The following is a 20,536-nucleotide window of genomic DNA, read 5'->3' on the forward strand; positions in this document are numbered from 1 at the left end:
GAATATAGGGCGCGTCCTTAACCTTATTAGACTTGCACCGTCTCCTCAAAACCATCATGCACAACATTTCACTTTCTACGACACATCCTTGCTAAGGTAGGCGCGTCCTAAAGCATCCATCACCATAAGATTTCACCTTCCAAGCACTTTCATAATTATTGACGCGTCCATAACGCTTGGACGCGTCCTTCCTTGACCATGCACTCTTCTCGCCTCGTAACATATCCCTTCCCAAGTAGGCGCGTCCTGAATACTTGGACGCGTCCTCACTTTCACAACGCAATACTGAGTTTGACTGTAATTAGCCCGCGTTTGACCCGAGTCAATCCAATGCCAAATTTTGGGTATAACAACTACCCCCCAAATTTCATTTGCAGTTAAAAACAAAATTGGAATTTCTTTCCAAGCGAAATTTGGCTCAAAATATGTGGACGCATCATGACAGGAAGACGCGTCTTACTTTCACCTTCTGCATGTGGTGTACAACTGTCGTCCTTAGGGTCGTCCTTCTTCTATAAATACCCTAGCTGCACCATACCACCACCATCATCTCTTTTTCTCTCTCATACAACCGCCATTGCCGCCTTTCCAAGCAGGAGTTTCGAGGTCCAAATTCCGGTGATCTATCCAGCCATTTCCCTGTTTCTTTAGCTTAATCCAACCGCCAACTCACAAGGTATACAAATCTTCCTTTACTTTCTTATTTAACTAAGTAAATCGAGTTTAATGAGCAAAAATCCGTTCATATACTTCGAGTTTCCATGCACCATTCTTAGCTCTCCTTGTATGTATATGTGTATATATCTGTAACTATAACATGTTTTGCTTCCCTGATCTCCCAAGTACATGTTTCTAGGATTTCATCATATTTCCCTCAAATTGTTAACAGTCGATTAACATTCCACCATTGTAATCATGTTGGACGCGTCTTCCCCATAGGGCGCGTCCTGTATCCCCTAATTTAAGACATATTTAAGCTGTCCCAAACAAAGGTGATATAGGGCCAAAGTTTTATTAGGACGCGTCGTTGTAGCACACCCCCTGCGGTAGATTTTTAGGACGCGCCCTTCCAGTATCCTTTTTTCCATCTTTCTTTTTTTTTTTTTACATAAATGGACGCGTCCTCAAATTTTTATTCATTCTTTTGCAGCTGGAGGACGCGTCCTCCTTCTCACCATTTCATCCATTCAAAGCCCTCAACAAACGCCTCGGAATCTACTCCCCACATCTGATAGCTTTTAAACCCGACTTTCCCAACATCCACAGGACAAATTCCTTCCTTAGAGCAGAAAGGCGCGTCTTCCGTTCCCTTAAATCAAAAACTCAATAATGTCTGATTCCAGCTCTGACTCCATGGACCATATTCCCATAATTTCAAGAATGGAAAAGAAGGGAGTCAAAAGGCAAAGAACTCCAATTCTCCATACAAGGGCCGCCATCGAAGATTGGACGGACGACGAAGTTATCCCTACTACAAGCCAAAAACCTCAAGGAATGGCTATTTCTGATATGGACGCGTCAAACACACAGGACGCGTCATCTTCTCAGGGCGCGGCTCCTTCTGGGGACGCATCCCCACACAGTGTAAGTGAATTCGAAAGAAGGATTCCTGACCCTGAGACGTATCCCGTATCTCCTCAAAATTCTGATCCTCCCCTAGAGCATTGGGAACCTTCAGATGTAGAAATAGATTGTGACTGGGCGAGGCTCGGTACCCTTACTGAAGCAGAGAAGAATGCCAGAAGGAAAAGAGAGGGTAAGCTGGCATGCATAGCCCTTGATTCTACTGCGTCTGACCTGGAAATCCAGTGGCACATGAAATACTACGACATGGAAGGCATCTGGGCGCGCCCTCTTCGAACCATGAGGCCACATATTTTTAACATTGGGAATCAAAGGATTCCCCAAATGGTGCTTACCCCAAAATTGATTTCTCTAGGCGTGGGCGCGCCCTTGCACCCATACATTAAGAAGATCCTGAAGTGGTATGATGTCGCTCCGATCCAGTTGTCTCCAAACTCATACAAACTGGCTTGGGCTTTGTACATGATGTATCACAACCTCAAGCTGGGCGCGCCCTCTATGAAGGAATTCAGCTTCTTTTTCAGCATAAGAAAATTAATTCCTGGTTATCACTTCTTCGTTGTCAACAAGTGGGTGAACAACAAGGGATTTAATGAAGGCAAGATCAGCCATGAAAGGGATTGGAAAGAACCCTTCTTTTATATCTATGACGTCAAGAGATCCCGTGTTCGTTTCAACCTAGAACCAAGTAAGTGACTCAAAAACATGTTTTCATATACCGGACGCGCCCTCTTGGTATGGCGCGTCCTCCCTTTTTTCTTTAAGAAATTCTTACCATCCTTTATCTCTAGACAAAAGAGTTCAGAAAGAACTATCAGGGAAAAGGAAAAAGAGGGCAGACAAGGTTCTCCAGTATGCAAAGAAGCATTTTAACCTCAAAGACATGATTACAGAAGACAACCTCAAGCTAGTGGGCGCGTTATCACCCCGGGTTGGCTCTATCTGCAAGTTCCGTGAATTTCATAACGGCAAACCTGTTCTCACAACTTCAGAAAAAACCAGGGCCTCAGTGCCGCAGAGGTGGTCAAGATTGACATTAGTAAGCAATTCAACTTAGAACAAGGTAAGTTTAAGTGAGGGAGGACGCGTCATAAATTTTGGACTCGTCCACAGCTACAAAAATTAGCTCCCCATTCAAAAAATGTTAACTTACATAAGAATCAAAGGTGTTTCATGCACATACATCTGCTAAGGGCGCGTTTTTTCACAGGACGCGTCCTTCTTGTTCTATATTCCTACAGTTCAAGTTTTTTCATAACCTGTCACAGCCAACATGTCTCTAGGAAGGGCGCGCCATATGTGTAGGGCGCGTCATTGTTTGCTTGATACATATATGCATTACTCATGTCTTTCATTTTCCTGATTATATCTTTATGCATTTACTCATTTTGGTTACCATCTTTTCATGTACCTTCTTACTTTTAATCTGCCTTGCATGTAGAATTCTATATCACAACATGGGCGCGTCTTGCTCCCTGGACGCGTCTTAATGCCTTTATCTTTTCATGTTTCTATTACAGATATGGCCTCACTCCCCAAAGGATTCGCAATTGGGGCTTCCAAAAAACTAAGGGCAAGAAAACAGACTCCTACAAAGGCCGATCCAAAGGCAAAAACCTCAACTCCTATTGCAACTCCTTCTCCTCCTCCCAAGATAATCGACACCACTGTGCTAGACATTCCTGAAAGCATGGAGGACGCGCCCTCAAAGTGTCAAAAGACTGTTCCTGATGACCAGTCTTTCGTCCTCAGATACCTAGGCGCGTCATCTGTTGGAAATTTCACAGAGGATGAAGTCAGAGGTTGGACTTTTAGAACGGAACAGCAAATGGAGGAGGCCATGGTCAAGGCTGCAGCCGAGCTTCACCTGCATGCCAGGCAGAGCGCTAACATGGCTGTCAGGCTTAGGGCGGCACATCTTGCTGTTACAGACACTACAAAGAGCCAGGCCAAAGACAAGATCAAATCTCTGGAAAAACACATTGCCCTGCTTACCCAAGAAAAAGATGCTGAAATCAGACACCTGGAGGGGGAGAGGACGCGTCTAGAAACGGAAAAAGCTGTGTTGGAAGGCAATGTCTCCGCAATAGAGAAGCAAATGGACAGCGTCATCGCCCTGAATTCCACCATACAGCTGGAGCTTGACACCCTGAATGATGATAGGCTGCATGGATGGACAGAGGAGAAAAAACTGGTTTATCAGCACGGCTTCCAGGTTGGATTTGAAGAATGGTGCTCTGGGTTCATTGCCAACGACCCAGAGTATACATTCTCAAAGTTTGATACAGATACCCAGATATGGGTAAATGATTTCAGGGTCAAGGCCGCAGAATCCATCAAGAACAAGAGGATTTTTCTGGGCTTAGAGGCAGAGGACGCGTCCCCTGATCCTGCTCCACTTCAGACTCAGCCTCCCCCTATAGAAGGCCAAGACAAGCCACATGACGCACCTCCTACTTAGGACGCGTCCTTTATCTTTTATGTACTTGAACTATTAAAGGGTGCGGGCCCCTTGAAGCCTTGCAAGTTGTAAAGACTATTTTTGAACATTCACTTGCACTTGTTTTTTTACTCAATTGGTCATTTATATGGGCGCGCCTTGTGTTAAGGGCGCGTCCCCTTTGACTCATTGTTATTATTTTTCACTCCATTAAGCAAATCCCACTGAGGGCGCGTCCTCTCCAGCTAGACGCATCTTATGTGTTTAACCAAGGCACAAGTGGGCGCGTCCTATGGTTTTGACGCGCCTTACATCATTCTTCAAGCAGGACGTGTCCTTAACAAGGACTTTTTCTTTTTTCAATTATGTTGTCAATATTACAGTAACATTCAGTCTAAAGGAGCATCAATAAAGATAACTTGGGCGCATCCTTGAAAATAGTACATTTTACTTGAGTTTCATTGTTCCTTTTTGACAACCACTACAGTTATCGTTCATATAAAACCCTAGCTTAGGGCGCGCCCTACGTTTAGGACGCGTTATGAAACCAAACAAACTGAGCAAATATCCTTTTGGAAATTTTTAAAATTTTATTCGTAATGCGCTCTGGTGTCAAAAGTGCACCAGTCCCACGGCTACTATGCTCTGTGGGGAAATTATTTCTAAAAATGATCCTTCAACTAGTTCCAAGGTAAGTAGTACATACACTACCCCCTAGGCTAGGAGGAATTTATTTAATTCTAGCCTATAATCCGGGCATAACCTAAAATAATAAAAGAAATACGTAAGGGGCCAAAACCGCGCCTTACTGGTAATACTTTCGGAGATGTTCCGCATTCCAAGCTCGCGGAACCAGTTTTCCTTCCATATCTTCAAGGTGATAAGTCCCCTTCCACAGAATGGACTTTATTCTGTACGGTCCTTCCCAATTAGCTCCAAACACTCCATGTTGGGGGTTCTTTGTGTTGGGCATCACTTTCCTAAGTACCAAATCTCCCACCTTCAGCAATTGTCCCTTTACCTTCTTGATATAATATCTTGCGGCGCGTTGCTGATACGCCGCTAGCCTTAGCTGAGAATTTTCCCTCGTCTCCTCTAAGAGATCTAAATGAAGCCTTTGATTAACCTCAGCATCTTCTTTCCTGTAACAATCTCTGCGAAGTGATCCCGATCCAACTTCCACGGGGACCATAGCTTCATAGCCGTAAGTCAGCATAAACGGCGTTTCTCCCGTAGTAGATCGTGGTGTAGTGTTGTATGACCACATCACCTTCGGGAGTTCTTCTGGCCAATTCCCTTTACGTTCCTCCAGCTTGGTTTTGAGGGTATGCTTTATTATCTTGTTAACAGCTTCTGTTTGTCCATTACTTTGAGGATGATAAACCGCTGCAAACTCCTTCTTGATTTTCAATTCCTCACATAATTGTCGCAACTCCTTGCTATCAAACTGCTTTCCATTGTCGGAAACAAGCTTGTAAGGGATTCCAAACCTGCATACGATTGAGTTGAAAACGAAAATCCTGATTTTCTTTGCGGTGATAGTAGCCAGTGGCATAGCTTCCGCCCATTTAGTAAAGTAATCGACCGCAACCACTGCATACTTGACGTCTCCTTTAGCTTTCGGCAATTCTCCGATAAGATCAATTCCCCACATGGCGAACGGCCATGGGCTTGCCATAGGCGTCAAGAGTGTAGCCGACATAGACGAGTAGTTTGCAAAATGCTGGTAGCGATCACATGCCTTGACGAAATTTGTAGCATCTTCTCTCATTGTGGGCCAATAATACCCTTGGCGCAACACTTTCATTGCCAACGAGCTACCCCCCGTGTGATTGCCACATATTCCTTCATGCACCTCTCTTAGGATGTAATTTCCTTCTTCTTCTCCAACACACCTGAGCAGAGGTTGGTTGAACCCTCTCTTGTATAGGACTTCATCGTATATCGCATATCTTGTGGCTTGATAACGGAGTCGACGAGCCATAAACTTATCCTCGGGGAGTGTTCCCTTGCGAATGTAAGCTAGAATGGGCGTCATCCATGTTTCCTTGGGAGCCTCATCCACTTGCATAGTTTCTATCTCTGGGATACTAGGAACCTCCTGGATTTCAAGAGGGATGGATCCTAACAATACAGCCTCTTGTTGCGACCCCATTTTTTCCAGAGCATCCGCATTACTGTTTTTCTCCCGCGGAACGCATTCCAATCTAACTTCTTTGAACATTCCAATCAGGCGTTGTGTATATCTCAAGTATAATTCTGTTCGCGGGCCTCGCGCTTGAAATCCCCCATTCACCTGATTCACTACCAACTCTGAGTCACTTCTTACAATTAAGTTTCGCACCCCCATTTCCAAAGCGATTTTCAGGCCATTAATCAGCGCCTCATACTCCGCATCATTATTAGTTGCATAAAACTTGAAATGAATTGCGCTCATCAGGTGGTGGCCTTCCGGAGACACAAGTACTATACCCGCACCTTCTCCTCCATTATTAACCGCCCCATCCACATGCAAGATCCACCAAGGATGCGGAAACTCCTCCAAAGACTCCTCGGCATGAGGTGGATGTAGCATTACCAAAGCTTTATCATCAATTTCAGAATCAAATTCCAACAAGAAATCGGCTAAGGCTTGCCCTTTTATCGCTGTTCGAGGCACATATTCCAAATCAAACTGTCCCAACTCCACAGCCCATTTCAGCATTCTGCCTGATGACTCTGGTTTGTGCAGGACCTGTCACAGCGGGTACGCTGTACGAACTTCAACTCTATGGGCTTGAAAATACGGCCGTAATTTTCTTGACGCAAGAATCAGGGCGTAAACCAGTTTCTCCATATTTGTGTAGCGAGTTTCAGCGTCGTGTAACCGCTTGCTCACATAGTACACTGGTGATTGCTGCCCATCTTCCTCTCTTACCAGAACTGCACTGATCGAATATTCAGACACTGCGAGGTACAGTATTAGATTTTCCCCATCCAACAGCTTTGACAACATGGGAGGATGTCCCAGTTGCTCCTTGATTCTTTTGAAAGCCTCTTCACATTCTGACATCCATACAAAGTCTTTCCCAGCTAATTTAATCGCCTTGAAAAACTCCTTGCATCTATCAGACGACTTGGAAATAAATCAATTTAACGCGGCGATTCTCCCAGTCAAACTCTGCACCTGTTTCACATTGGTGGGTGACTTCATATCCAATAATGCTTTGATCTTTGCGGGGTTGGCCTCAATTCCCCTGTGGTTGACAATGAACCCGAGAAACTTGCCCGACTCCACGCCGAACACACATTTTTGCGGATTTAATTTCATACGAAACCTCCTCAGAATATTAAACATCTCCGTCAGGTGCTTGATGTGGTCACTCGTCACCTCAGATTTCACTAGCATATCGTCCACATACACTTCCATAGTTCTCCCGATTTGATTTTTGAACATCATGTTTACCAACCGCTGGTAGGTTGCGCCAGCATTAATCAAACCAAACGGCATTCCTATGTAACAGTATAACCCCCTGTCCGTAATAAAGGATGTATGTTCTTGATCGGGGCCATACATCGGAATTTGATTGTAACCGGAGTATGCATCCATAAAACTCAACAACGCATGCCCCGCCGTCACGTCAACCAACTGATCGATTCTTGGCAGCGGGAAACTATCCTTTGGACAGGCCTTATTGAGATCCGTGAAATCCACACATGTCCTCCACTTCCCATTCGGCTGCTTCACCAGTACTGGATTTGCAAGCCATTCGGGGTAGAACGATTCATTGATCAACCCCACCTCCAACAACCGGTCTACTTCTTCTTTTAATGCTATCGCCCTTTCTCCACTTATTGGGCGGCGTTTCTGACGTATGCCCTTGCAATTCGGGAGGATATTCAAACGGTGACACATTACTCCCGGGTCGATTCCTATCATATCTGAATGACTCCATGCGAAAACATCAAGATTTGCAATTAGAAAGCGGGTAAGACTTCCTCTCATCTCATCATCCAACTGAGATCCCACTTTCAAAACCTTGCTCGGGTCATTTTTATCAACTGGAATAGATATTATGTCTTCGGCCGGTCCCGTTTTTTCGGTGGGCATAGGAATCCTGGGATCCAAATCGAAATCAAAGTCTCGGGGGTCTTCGATTTCCACTTTTTCATCTGAGGGCGCGTCCTCGTTTGGAGGAGCATCAACCTCAATTTCATTCAAGGGCGCGTCCTTATTTTGAGGAGCATCCACCTTGAAGTTATTCCCGAGACCTTGCAAAATCTCACTTCTTCCTTCCAACTTTTCCCCGTTAACCTCTTTCTGTATGATTGCCTCGATATGGTTCACCACCACTTCCTCTACGCTACGGATCCTCGAAATACGCCCCCGCGTCAAAAAAGAATTACCAGAGACATTGGTTTCTTCCTTCCCGGGGCTTTCAATGAAATAGTGGGCATGAACCTCTCCACTTGGTTTAACATGAATATCTTCTGCATCCTCAAATGGGAGACCTTTCCCTTCATACCTTCTTCTACGAAATTCCTTGACAGCCTTATGATAGCAGTCACGTGACTCATACTGTGACCCTCTCAGACTGTCAACTCCGTTTGACGTTGGGAACTTTATCATCAGGTGGTGTATCGAGGTTATCACCCTGAATGCTCGCAACCAAGGTCTGCCGACTAGCACATTGTGCGCGGAATCCTGATCTAGCACCTTGAAATCTATCATTTGGGTAACCGACAAGGCCCCTTCCCCGAGTGTGACGGGAAGCCTGACAGAACCCATGACTCTCACTGCTTCCCCAGTAAAGCCATAGCGTGCGCATCTTCGAAATATATGTCACTATCTGGAAAACCCAGCTTTTTGTAGGTGCTGTAGTACAAGATGTTTGTAGAACTCCCATTATCCAAGAAGACTCGATGTACGTTCATCGCCCCAATGAGCATGGTAATTACCAACGCATCGTTGTGGGGATGATGCACCCACCTAGATTCTTTTTCCTTGAACGTAATATCAGCGGACTCCTCCTTATAGACCTTCGGGGGTCTATCTTCCAAGCTGTGGATGTTGGTGAGCGGTGGATGTCGCGCTTCTCTCGCGTTTTTCTCCAGTGCTCGATTACTATCACCAACAAAAGGGTGTCCTCCATAAATTGCCCTGATACTGCCAGCCCTCTGAAACTTGACCTCTGCCGTTTTTTCGAAATCCTCCGCCCGCGGGGTCAGTTTTTCATCCTTACCTTTGTCGTCAAGTCCCCTGCGTCATTTCACCTTGTCAATCCATTCTCCTAGGTATCCTGCCTTGATCAACTCCTCAATCTCATCCCGTAAGTGGCGACACTCATGGGTGTCATGGCCAGTAGACTCATGGTAGTCACAATACTTCTTCTTGTCTCTGCTCTGCCATGAAGTTAAACGGTCGGGCTTCTTGAAGATTCCTCTATCCTTATTTACCTCAAAGATATGATCAATGGACGCCGCCAGCGGTGTATAATTGCTAACTCTTCTCTCGTAGTTTGATGGTGGGCTCCATTCTCTCCGCGAGCTCACAGTATTTACCCTGTTAGGGCTTCTGGCATTTCGCCGATAATCTGGGCTCAAGGATCTGTCCCTTCACTTGGGTCGCCCCTTGGAGTTATGGGTATTGTCATTCTTTTTTGTTTCTGCAAGCGACTGCTCGATCGCTTTGAACGACTCCGCCTGCGCAAGCACATCATCTAGCGACACTGGGTCCTTCCCTTACAGGTGCTTCCAGAAATCCGTCCCCACACGCAACCCATAAGCAATATTTTCAATGTTTCATCAGTGGCACCCCTCACCAAAGTAGATTCTGCATTAAACCTCTTGAAATACGAAGTCAAACTTTCTCCTTCCTTTTGTTTCACATTAGCCAGCGTGGTAACAGGTGGTGTATACTTCACCGCGGCTTGGAATTGTGTCAAAAATAAAGTTTTCATCTGTTCCCAGGATGAAATTACACCCGGACCAAGTTTTTGGAACCACTGCTGAGCGCCCTCTCTAAAAGTAGCTGCCAGGAGACGGCATCGAGCCAAATCAGGTACTTGATATACATCTATTTCAATGTTAAAACGCCCCATTTTCCACAGGATCAGAGTTCCCGTGGAAACGCAAGTCATTGGTTGTGTTCCTGTATCCCGCGGGAAATTGCGCCTCCCTCACAACAGCAGCAAAAGGAGAAGGAGCTTGCGCAGTCGCCGTTACTCTTCCTCCCTCAAGATGGTTGAGCAAACTCTTGAGGTCGTTCACATTAAACGTCCCTACCCCAGGAATGGTTTGAACATTAGGCTGTTGGGGTTGCTCTGTGACTTGCTGAAATTCCCCTTGATTACCCCCCGGGTGTGGCGGAGGATCTCGCCGCCCCTCGCCCTGAGGCTGCAGCGGTGGCATGTTACCATTTTGGTCCTGTATATTTTCCCGTACGCGAGGTTCATCTTGACCGCGTTGCGGAATTTCATCATTGTTCTGCATTCTTACTTGAATTCGCCCGCCGTTCTGGTCATGAGGACGCGGCCCAGACCCATTACCAGTAACGCTGTGGGAAGCTACGGGAATAACGGCGGGGGCTTCTCCAGCGGAATGTGCTCCACCTCTCCTACCATTGTAAGGGGCTCTTCCGTATTGATATCCCTTCTTCCTCGTCCATTCCTTTGATATCCCCGGTAGTAATTCCCGGGCCTTCCTCGCGGAGGGGCACGCTCGTGCTCGCGGTGCCGCACCCCGTCATCCCTTTGGAATGTGGGGGGCACACGCGTCGTATCACGGAGCCTCGCTTCTCCGGCATTTCCTTCCTTTTGCCATTCTACCAGCAACATCCTCAAATCGTCGTCCTCCAACCTTATGCCAAGCCTCTTTTTCAAGGCTGAAAGATCCCTTCCTCCCTCGTCTTGGTTTTGAGCGTTCTCCGCACAACGACGCTCGTCCATCGTACGCCCAGACCTATGCGGGTGTGGCACTACCTGGTTGCCCAGGCGAGGCCTTTCTCTGCCTTCAGTGTCCTCATCCGCAAGCTCCACAATAGGTTCTACATCATCAGAATACTGCAAACGCCGTGGAGTGATTCGCGGGTTATCCCCGCTCCCCTGGGTATCTCCCTCAACTACATGGGCTTTCCCCAAGGCATGACCATGACGGGGGAAACGACGACCTCTCCTCGTCTTTCGGCGCTCCACCGTGTTCAGTCTTGAGTTAAAACTGTTAAGAGTATCCCCCATGCGATACAATTGCTCCAATATATCAGCGTTGCTGATGAGAACTGGAGGTGTCCCCCCACATCCGGAGCCCTCGGTGGATCCGCCATGTTTCTGGGAACGTAAGGTTCGTGGCGAGTATAGCGCCCCCCGCCTTCTCCTTCAGACCTGCTGTCACTCCCATCATAAGAACTTCCATCACGATTGTAAGACATCTTTTCCTCCTAAGATTGCGACCTTAATTAGCACCCCTCCTTCTAGCGCCAATTTGTTGACGGAGGAATCTGGTAACAACAAAGATTGAGGTTTCTCGCCGGAACTAAGATCTGTGACGGTGGTTCTTTGCCGGAAACTTAAGCGGTGTGTGGTTGATTGTGGTTGTTTTAGGCTGAGATTGATCAGAGTAAGTGGTGGCTCTCTTATCAGCTCTCAACTTCTTACCCTCTCAATGTGCCTACGTACCCTTTATATAGGGATCAAGCCTGACGTAGTTCTCGTAGAACCGGAAGTCTAATGAGTTTAGACTTCTTACTCCTAAGCCCAGTAGAAGCCTATCCGATATCCATCTTCCGCTAGCTTTAGGAATGTCCAACTATGAGGCCCAACCGCAAAGGCCCAAGGCTCGTCCGTAATCGTAGGACTTCACGGATAGTGCATCTCCCTGCGCAAGGATAACACTCCGCTACAACTATTTCCCTTAATTTACGAACGCAGGTATAGCCACGGTTCACCCCAAATGCCAGACGCGTCCCTGTCCCCCGAATGAGGATAACCCACCAGATAGCAGGACAGGTGATCCCAAGCTCTTGGGTGCAAAGTGCAGGATGACTCCAAAGTTCTCCAACGAGGACACCCGTTGAATACAAGAACAGAGCTCCCAAAGCACACACCAAAGTAAACCCCACATCCTCAACGAGGACACCCGTTGAATACAGGAGGAGGCCTTCAATCATCAGGCATACCCCTGGAGGCCTTCAAGCTTTTCACGGACATCCCCCTCCTTGACCGTCTCAAGGAGGGAATTCTTCAGAGAGTACCTGCAACAAATACATTAGTAAAAATAATCCTCCATTGCTCCTCTCCATGCAAGCTTTGTCCTGAATTCAACATCAAAAGTATATAGATCAAACACATGACGCGTCCTAACCAATTGGGTGCGTCCTAACCTCCACAAATCTAACCCTGCTTTAATCGTTTCTTATAACATGTAAAGTCACATGACACGTCCTAGAATATAGGGCGCGTCCTTAACCTTATTAGACTTGCACCGTCTCCTCAAAACCATCATGCACAACATTTCACTTTCTACGACACATCCTTGCTAAGGTAGGCGCGTCCTAAAGCATCCATCACCATAAGATTTCACCTTCCAAGCACTTTCATAATTATTGACGCGTCCATAACGCTTGGACGCGTCCTTCCTTGACCATGCACTCTTCTCGCCTCGTAACATATCCCTTCCCAAGTAGACACGTCCTGAATACTTGGACGCGTCCTCACTTACACAACGCAATACTGAGTTTGACTGTAATTAGCCCGCGTTTGACCCGAGTCAATCCAATGCCAAATTTTGGGTATAACAATGCATTTTGGGAGCTAAATTGTTGTCCCAAAATATTGGTGGAATATTTTGAGTTGTTAAAGTTTATCTATTTATCTAGTATTCTCGAGAACATATATTCATCTATAAGACATATTTGTCAAAAATAATTCCAAAATTATGTTTTTGAGCAAATTAAAATATTATATCATTGACTAAATAATAAAAATAAATACTTTCAAAAGAGAATATGAAAATTGTATTAGGAGATTAGATAACGAAAAGCGAGAATAAAATAAAAAATAAGCAGCAAAAGGAACATATTGAATAAATTGAGTATCGATCGATTAAATGCTACGTCAGTGACAGCTTTCGACCCACATGAGTTCCCATGTTGTACTGTGCAAGCCTCCTCTAATCATTAAGATGGGACAATAATAGAATTAGTACAAGTAGTTGCATTTCTTTTTTAAAATTTATGTAAAATGGCTTACAACAATTTCCTAGATTGTTTGCATGGCCATCACATATGAGACTATATGACATGTGTATATTATAGCTTCAAACCCCTCAATTTCATTCAATCAGTGTTTCTCCTTCTCTGTTTCTCATCTCCCCATATCTGTCACATTGGAGAGAGAGAGATAGAGAAAAGAGAGAGAGAGAGGGAGGGAGAGAGAGAGATGACAATTACTAATAGTAGAGAGATTGAGAATGGCGGCAGTAAGGGAATTCAAGATTTGGAGGAGCCATTTTTAGAGCATACCAACAAGGTGGCGGAATCTGAAAATGAGGAGACTAACAAAGCTAGTTTGTCAGTTGGGATGGTCCTGTTTAGTACTTGTGTTGCTGTCTGTGGATCTTTTGAGTTTGGCTCTTGTGTAAGTACTCACTCACACTCACACACACCCAAGTCACAAGATTGGAGATTTAGGATGGTTTTAAACAAATTCTTTTTGTGAAAGTCTTAATTTTGTCCAGTATAAAAAAATTAAAATTATTTATTTAGTAGAGAAAATTGGAAAGGGATTCTTGAGCTGAATTTATTAGTCCTTTTGCAGGTGGGCTACTCAGCACCTGCTCAATCTGCTATAAGGGAAGATTTGAATTTGACATTAGCTCAGGTTTGTTTGCCCTTCTTTAGTATTTTGATTCATTTCTATTCTTTCAACTCTATACTAATACAGAATTAATAATTTAAGATGTTTGTGTTGTGTTGCTACCATTTTTCAGTATTCCATGTTTGGCTCCATTGTAACCATTGGTGCTATGATTGGTGCAATCACAAGTGGCAGAATTGCTGACTCTATTGGCCGGAAAGGGGTATGTGCAACTTATAATTACTTCCTAGCCCATATTCCATTTGTTGATTCGTCAATTTTCAAACATTATCTGATTTTACGAAAATTTAAGTCGAATTTCGGTATACTGGTTGTTTTAAACAGGCTATGAGAATGTCAGCTGCTTTCTGTATTGCTGGATGGCTTGCAGTTTACTTGTCCCTGGTATATATACCTTCTCGTTTTATTTTCCTTTGAAAAGAAATGCCAATTAGAAATAAGTGACTAATTTGTTTTTATGAACAACCCTTCATTGCATTTTGTAAATCACATTTACTACATAAATTTTTGGTACGTGTACTGTGAGATGCATAACTTGAGATGCAGAATTGCTGGAAAAGAAACCTAGTCACCGATATCTTCCCTGACTAATAATTTAGTTACTCATTGTCCTGTAAATGACTTTAATAATTATTATTTTTTTGTATGATTTTATACAGGGAGCTTTGTTACTTGACATGGGTAGATTCTTAACCGGATATGGGATTGGAATTTTTTCTTTCGTGGTAAACATCTAAAATGTGAAGTACTAGCGGAATCTGATACTGTTGTTTATGTAATTTTTCCTATGAGATTATGAACTGGAATTTTGCAGGTGCCAGTGTTCATAGCAGAGATAGCACCAAAAAATCTCCGTGGAGGTCTCACTACTCTTAATCAGGTTATTAGAATGTTAATGGAAATTTCTGGTGCTACTATTATGTGTGACCTTGTTGCTATTTAGGCTATTCTCATATTTTGTGTGTTAATTATTCTGCAGTTGATGATTGTAACTGGTTCATCTCTTGCTTTCTTAATGGGAACAGTCCTATCATGGCGAACTCTAGCTATAACGGGTAACTTTCTTCCCCTCCTCTCTGTATGTTGCATTTTAGACTGCAAAATGATAAATACTTGATTAAATATGAAGGAGTTGTTCCCTGCATCGTCCTGCTAATTGGTTTATTCTTTATTCCGGAGTCCCCCAGATGGCTGGTAAGCTTTGAAATGAATCAAGATTTCATATATCATTTCACGTGTAAAAGAATTAGGCTGACTAGAAATGATATTTATGTTATTTTTTATTTTTGTACTTCACAGGCAAAGGTAGGACGGGAGAAAGAATTTGAAGTTGCTCTACGAAGGCTTCGTGGCAAAGATGCAAATGTTACAGAAGAAGCTGCAGAAATTATGGTATGTTTCTTTAGACTATCTAGATCGATTTCTTATTGACTCAATTTTAATATATAGATTTGGATTAAATTTGACTTGTTTGTGCTTAAATAGGCTTATATCCAAAGCTTGAAGGATAACTCTGATGCAAAACTACTGGATCTGTTCGATAGCAAATACATACGTTCTGTGATTGTAAGCAAGCAACAAACTTTGTGATATAAGTGCTTATTTGGATACTACAAAAACTAGTGGAAAAAGTGCATTGCAAATCTGACATATCTATTGATTGTGGATTTCAGATTGCTGTTGGATTGATGATATTCCAACAAATAGGAGGAATAAATGGAGTGGGTTTTTATGCTAGTCAGACTTTTGTAGCTGCTGGTAAGTTCTACAAGAGCTAGTAGATTCATATGTAAAGGGTATTAGTAACAGTGAAAATGTAAAATGCAGGAATGTCTTCTGGCAATGTTGGAACAATAGCTTATGCACTAATTCAGGTTTGTAAAGTACCTCTGTCTTTTGCAGGTCTTTTTCATTCGTAATTAGGTTAGACAAACGAATTGGAAATGAACTTTTTTTTAATTTAATCCTATCTATTATAAAGTATATCGTAAATTGCAAGTGAAATGATCATGAGATTTCGATTTTCCATTTTTTAACCTGCAAAGCTTTTTGAAACTTTTTATTAAATTAGAAGGGAGAATATATACTGAAAACACATTTTTTTGTCATAAAGGCAGCCTATCACTCGATGAAATCTTTTTGTATAAAAGCACAAACTCATTTTGCTTGAAATGACCAATAGGTTCCAATAACTGTGGTAGGAGCATTGTTAATGGATAGATCAGGAAGAAGGCCACTTCTTATGGTGAGTAGTTAGCTGTTTTTGTTTATGATTGATCATTGAATGTGGTAGTGTTACCAAGTTCACCCGGAGTACTTAACCCTTTTGTGCAATGAAGTAAAACTTATAAACATAAAATATTTTGCTCAGGTGTCTGCCACCGGGACATTTCTTGGTTGCTTTTTAACTGGAACTGCTTTTCTCCTTGAGGTATTTTCCTAAAACTACAAGATTGCTACCTTGTGCATGTTCCTTTCCTCTGAGCAACAGTCATAATCTTGTTCCATATTTTGGTGAATAGGGTCAAACGCTGTTGCTTGAATGGGTTCCCACTTTAGCTGTTTCTGGTGTCTTGGTAAATTCAGTTCTCTTTTTAACTTCAGTACTTGTCTTAATGCTGAAAACTGATGTTAACCGTTTGCCTAATACTATCAGATATATATCGCATCATTTTCAATTGGAATGGGAGCTGTTCCGTGGGTGATAATGTCTGAGGTAAAACTTCACAGTCAATGCTGTTATCAAGCCTTGAAAGTTGTAACTTGTGAAATCAAATAAGCTTTAAGAAATTTGCATATTAGTTTTCTAAAAACTTTCGACTCTGGCTGCAGATCTTTCCGATACATATAAAGGGACTTGCTGGTAGCCTTGTTGTGCTAGTGAACTGGTTAGGTGCTTGGGCAGTTTCATATACATTTAACTTTCTCATGAGCTGGAGTAGCACAGGTAGCAGAGAATCTAAACTACATGCACACTTTCATGTATGTCATACATTTTCATAACATCTTTGTTTCAATTCAGGCACATTTTTTGTGTTCTCCGGATCATGTGCTCTCACAGCACTGTTTGTGGCAAAGGTAGTACCGGAAACGAAGGGGAAAACACTGGAGGAAATTCAATCCTCCATCAACTCATAATTTTCTAAACAACAAACTACTTAGAACAGATTTTATACCATCCATCTGCCATTGACTCATGAAACAAATATTCAGACTTCAAAAGATCCCTCGGAGAGTTCGATATTTGAAAACTATGTTGAGAGTATGACAAAATCCATAAAAAAACCCCCATAAAGAACAGGTAGAGCTGGATGTTCTTTCTATACATTTATGTACCGACTCCGAAGGTATAGGAAGCTGAATCTATTCACTTGAGTACACTCATTTTGATTTTAACTTTTTCGTTCAGCTCATTTCAGTCATGCTAGTGTTAACACAAACTTACGATGCATCTCTAACTCTACGCTAATGATTTGGTCATTGAATTTCATGAAATGACAACTACATAGATGTTCTATTTGCTAATTTTAGCCCTCAGCATTTTCTCTTTTGAGTGGGGTAACTGTAATCATATTCTCTCTTACATAGGTGCTAACATTTATTTTCTCTTTGAGCAGGTAAATCAAATCATTTTATTCGCGAATCACTTACGCCCCACTCCCCGGTTTTTAAGGGAAGGAAGTAAATGATTAACAGTTAAATAGGATTTGAGACAACAGATGATAAACTCTTAACCACTTGATATATCCAACCGTGTTCGTGAAAATACTTTACTTATCGTACACTTAATTTCCTTCTTTTATTAAAACTCAGGAAGCACGGGATTATATTAGACGAACTCAGATAATTAACTATGTTAATTGGTACCGGTCGACCACTTACATTCTGCCATATATACAGAAATGTAACTATCTAAAAAAAGAGGTGAAATAAGAAGTGAAATATATAATTTAACCATACCTCACAAACTTGTATACTCTGCATATCTGGCACTGGCACAAACTTTAGTTCCTATTGCTAAAATTTCACAGTGCAATGCATCTAATCACTTTCAATGAGTTAGAATGTTAACCTACTAAAGGTAAAAACCTATATTAAATTCGAATAAAAGATCATGAAAGGTATCTTAATTTCATAAGCTGGCTATGTTTCCCGGGTTCAGATACAAAAACTGTTTGAAAAACCACTTTCAAAATTAAATAGGCATAGTTACAGGTCTATCCTTCGACAGTCTCCCTTCTGACAGCACCCCCAACCAGGGGCGGATCCAAAAATTATATTCCAGGGGATACCGATTATATTTTATGAATACACCCTTATATTTTTTAATTTTATGGGACACTTTCATATATTTTCAAAAAAATTAATCATAAAAAGGTAATTTTTTTTGTTTTAGAGGGATATGTGTTTAGCTGTGACCCTTACTAAATCCTCCTCTGCCCCCACACAACCAGACATAAGAAGATACAACTTCTTTAGATAGAACTATCAAAATAGTTGATAATCGACACTGTTGCTTCAAATGTGTAATGTTGATATAGAATTCTTTGCTGGATCAGCTTCATGTTCTTGACATCGACTTTCTCTCTGAAACAAATATCATATGTTATGAGCTAACAGAAATTTAACCAGCACTTGCAAGCACAAAATTATAGCAATTTAATTGTGCACTTGTGTACATTAAATCAGGCGATAGTGTCTTAGAGCTACATGCACAACTAGCAGCAACAATTGCAGCTTGCAAGCTTTTATCTTGTTAGTAATCCTTTTCTTTATATAATGTATTTCCAGATACCAAGTCATCTAGTTTTCTCATAAATCTGCCTTTTCTTGAGTCAAAAATTTGAAGTGAGCTCAAATGTCAATACAAAATACTGTTCCAATGTTACACTGATCATAACATGCCACATTTAAAAGAACTACTACGATTAGTATGGGTGAAGAGGGTTAATGATCATATTCATAGAATAACAATATATAACTCTGTTCGATGGGAAGAAAAAGTGCCTAAAGAATACCGTTAGTTGTGGGTCCCCCGCTAAACTTTCCAAACACTATACCTCATGTTATTTCACTTTTCTACCACCTTCCCTCTTATTTATATACCCCTACTTTATCTATCAATTACCCAATTATGCCATTGGCTCTTCCTATAAATACTCTCGTCCCCCACTTCATAATCGTCCCCCCACTTCATAAAATGCACCAAACTTACCTTGCGGTAGTTTCAGTCAAGTCAGAATAGGGGACCCTCATGCTTCTCTCTTCTTTCATTTTGGGTAAGTTAGTATGAGTATTGGGTGAGATGTAGCCTTCAGGATCTACAGTAGTAGGAGTTCTTCCAGGTGTTACAGCTGCAACAAGGGGAGTTCTTCAGGTTATCTGGTCCACTACCGAAGGGACTATTTTGTCCAGGTTATCTAGTTCAATATCGAAGTAATAAGGAATCATTGTATTACTATTCGGCTGTACCTCAAGTGTTACTTTGTAAATTTGAGAGAGAATATTGTAACCATTATTATTATTATAGTGAAAATATTTGGAGTTGGTCCCGTGATTTTTACCTCTTTATCTTATGGAGGTTTTCACGAATAAATCTTGGTGTTCATCTGTCTTGATTATTATTGATCTGTTCATATTATTGTCTGTGATAATTCTCAGGTTTTATTACGCAAAGACGGGAAACGGGAATTACTAACAATTTGTATCAGAGCCGGGGCCCACATTATTGGTAAGTGCTTTGTGCGCAGCGGTTCTCAGATTCTGCGTCGTATTTATACGGAAAGCTCCCCAAACAAATCCACTTTCCTAGCCAACTTGTGTGGTTCTAAGTGACGATTCATGTAGTCTTTCGTAAATGGAAATGGAGAGTTCATCCAGTATAATGATATGTTTAACAGCTTCAAATTATCCGTTGTGGAAAAGCAGAATCAAAGATCTTCTTTACAGTAAAGATTTATTTGATCCAGTGGAACTGAAAAGGGACCAAGCTTGTAGAGAAATCTGATACGGCTTGGAAAAAGATGATCATGAAAACTATCAGTCTTATTTATCGATGGATTGATGACTCAGAGTACCATCATGTTGCAGAAAAAGAAGACGCTTATAAGCTTTGGACTATATTGGAGTCTACTTTCCAACTGAAAAGTTCACAAAATATAACTTTTCTATTTCAGAAGCTGATGAACATGAGGTTCAAGGATGGAAATAATATGTCAGAACATATGGGCGAATTTTAGGGGTTGTTAAATCAACTTGCAACTATACAGATGGATCTTAATGAGAAACTCAGGGCAATTTTTCTTCTCAAAACTTTGCCTTCAAGTTGGGATGCGTTAGTGGTGGCAATAACTAATGTCGTGCCAAGTGATAAACCAACGTTGCAGTCTATTAAGGAAAGTCTCCTCAATGAGGCTATGAGAAGAAAAGTAAAGGGAGTCAGTAGCGATTTCCAGGCTCTTGTTACTGAGAATAGGGGCAGAAGCAACTACAAGGATTCAAACATGGGGCGTAGTAAGAGCAGGAATTTTGGAAATTCCGGTGGAAAATCAAAATCCAATATTGAATGCTACTATTGTAAGAAGAAGGGTCATTACAAGAAAGATTGTAGGGCCTGTCTCAGTAAGCGGAACAATGGTTAACAAAGAGACAAGTCGAGAAA

At 42.2% G+C, this 20,536-nt stretch overlaps 3 protein-coding genes across 3 annotated transcripts; 1 reads left to right on the plus strand and 2 right to left on the minus strand.

The window, feature by feature from the left end:
- Positions 1-4,769: 4,769 nt before the first annotated feature.
- On the minus strand, positions 4,770-6,599 carry LOC141661066 (uncharacterized). Its single transcript, XM_074468049.1, has 3 exons — positions 6,123-6,599; positions 5,700-6,032; positions 4,770-4,787 (listed from the first exon to the last, which is right to left on the minus strand). The coding sequence occupies exons 1-3, from the start codon at positions 6,597-6,599 to the stop codon at positions 4,770-4,772; spliced, it is 828 nt and encodes a 275-aa protein (XP_074324150.1).
- A 552-nt stretch (positions 6,600-7,151) lies between these two features.
- LOC141661067 (uncharacterized) lies at positions 7,152-8,792 on the minus strand. The gene is made up of 3 exons (XM_074468050.1): positions 8,305-8,792; positions 7,608-8,121; positions 7,152-7,475 (listed from the first exon to the last, which is right to left on the minus strand). The coding sequence occupies exons 1-3, from the start codon at positions 8,790-8,792 to the stop codon at positions 7,152-7,154; spliced, it is 1,326 nt and encodes a 441-aa protein (XP_074324151.1).
- A 4,428-nt stretch (positions 8,793-13,220) lies between these two features.
- Positions 13,221-17,250, plus strand: LOC141659190 (sugar transporter ERD6-like 16). The gene is made up of 18 exons (XM_074465963.1): positions 13,221-13,635; positions 13,816-13,878; positions 13,988-14,077; positions 14,200-14,259; positions 14,535-14,600; positions 14,690-14,755; positions 14,855-14,930; positions 15,005-15,069; positions 15,175-15,267; positions 15,361-15,441; positions 15,549-15,633; positions 15,703-15,749; positions 16,058-16,120; positions 16,247-16,306; positions 16,398-16,451; positions 16,532-16,591; positions 16,708-16,822; positions 16,898-17,250. The coding sequence occupies exons 1-18, from the start codon at positions 13,294-13,296 to the stop codon at positions 17,011-17,013; spliced, it is 1,602 nt and encodes a 533-aa protein (XP_074322064.1). The 5' UTR covers positions 13,221-13,293; the 3' UTR covers positions 17,014-17,250.
- The last annotated feature ends 3,286 nt before the right edge of the window (positions 17,251-20,536 follow it).

The sequence above is a fragment of the Apium graveolens genome, chromosome 5, assembly GCF_009905375.1.
Source record: "Apium graveolens cultivar Ventura chromosome 5, ASM990537v1, whole genome shotgun sequence".
NCBI classification, from domain to species: domain Eukaryota; kingdom Viridiplantae; phylum Streptophyta; class Magnoliopsida; order Apiales; family Apiaceae; genus Apium; species Apium graveolens.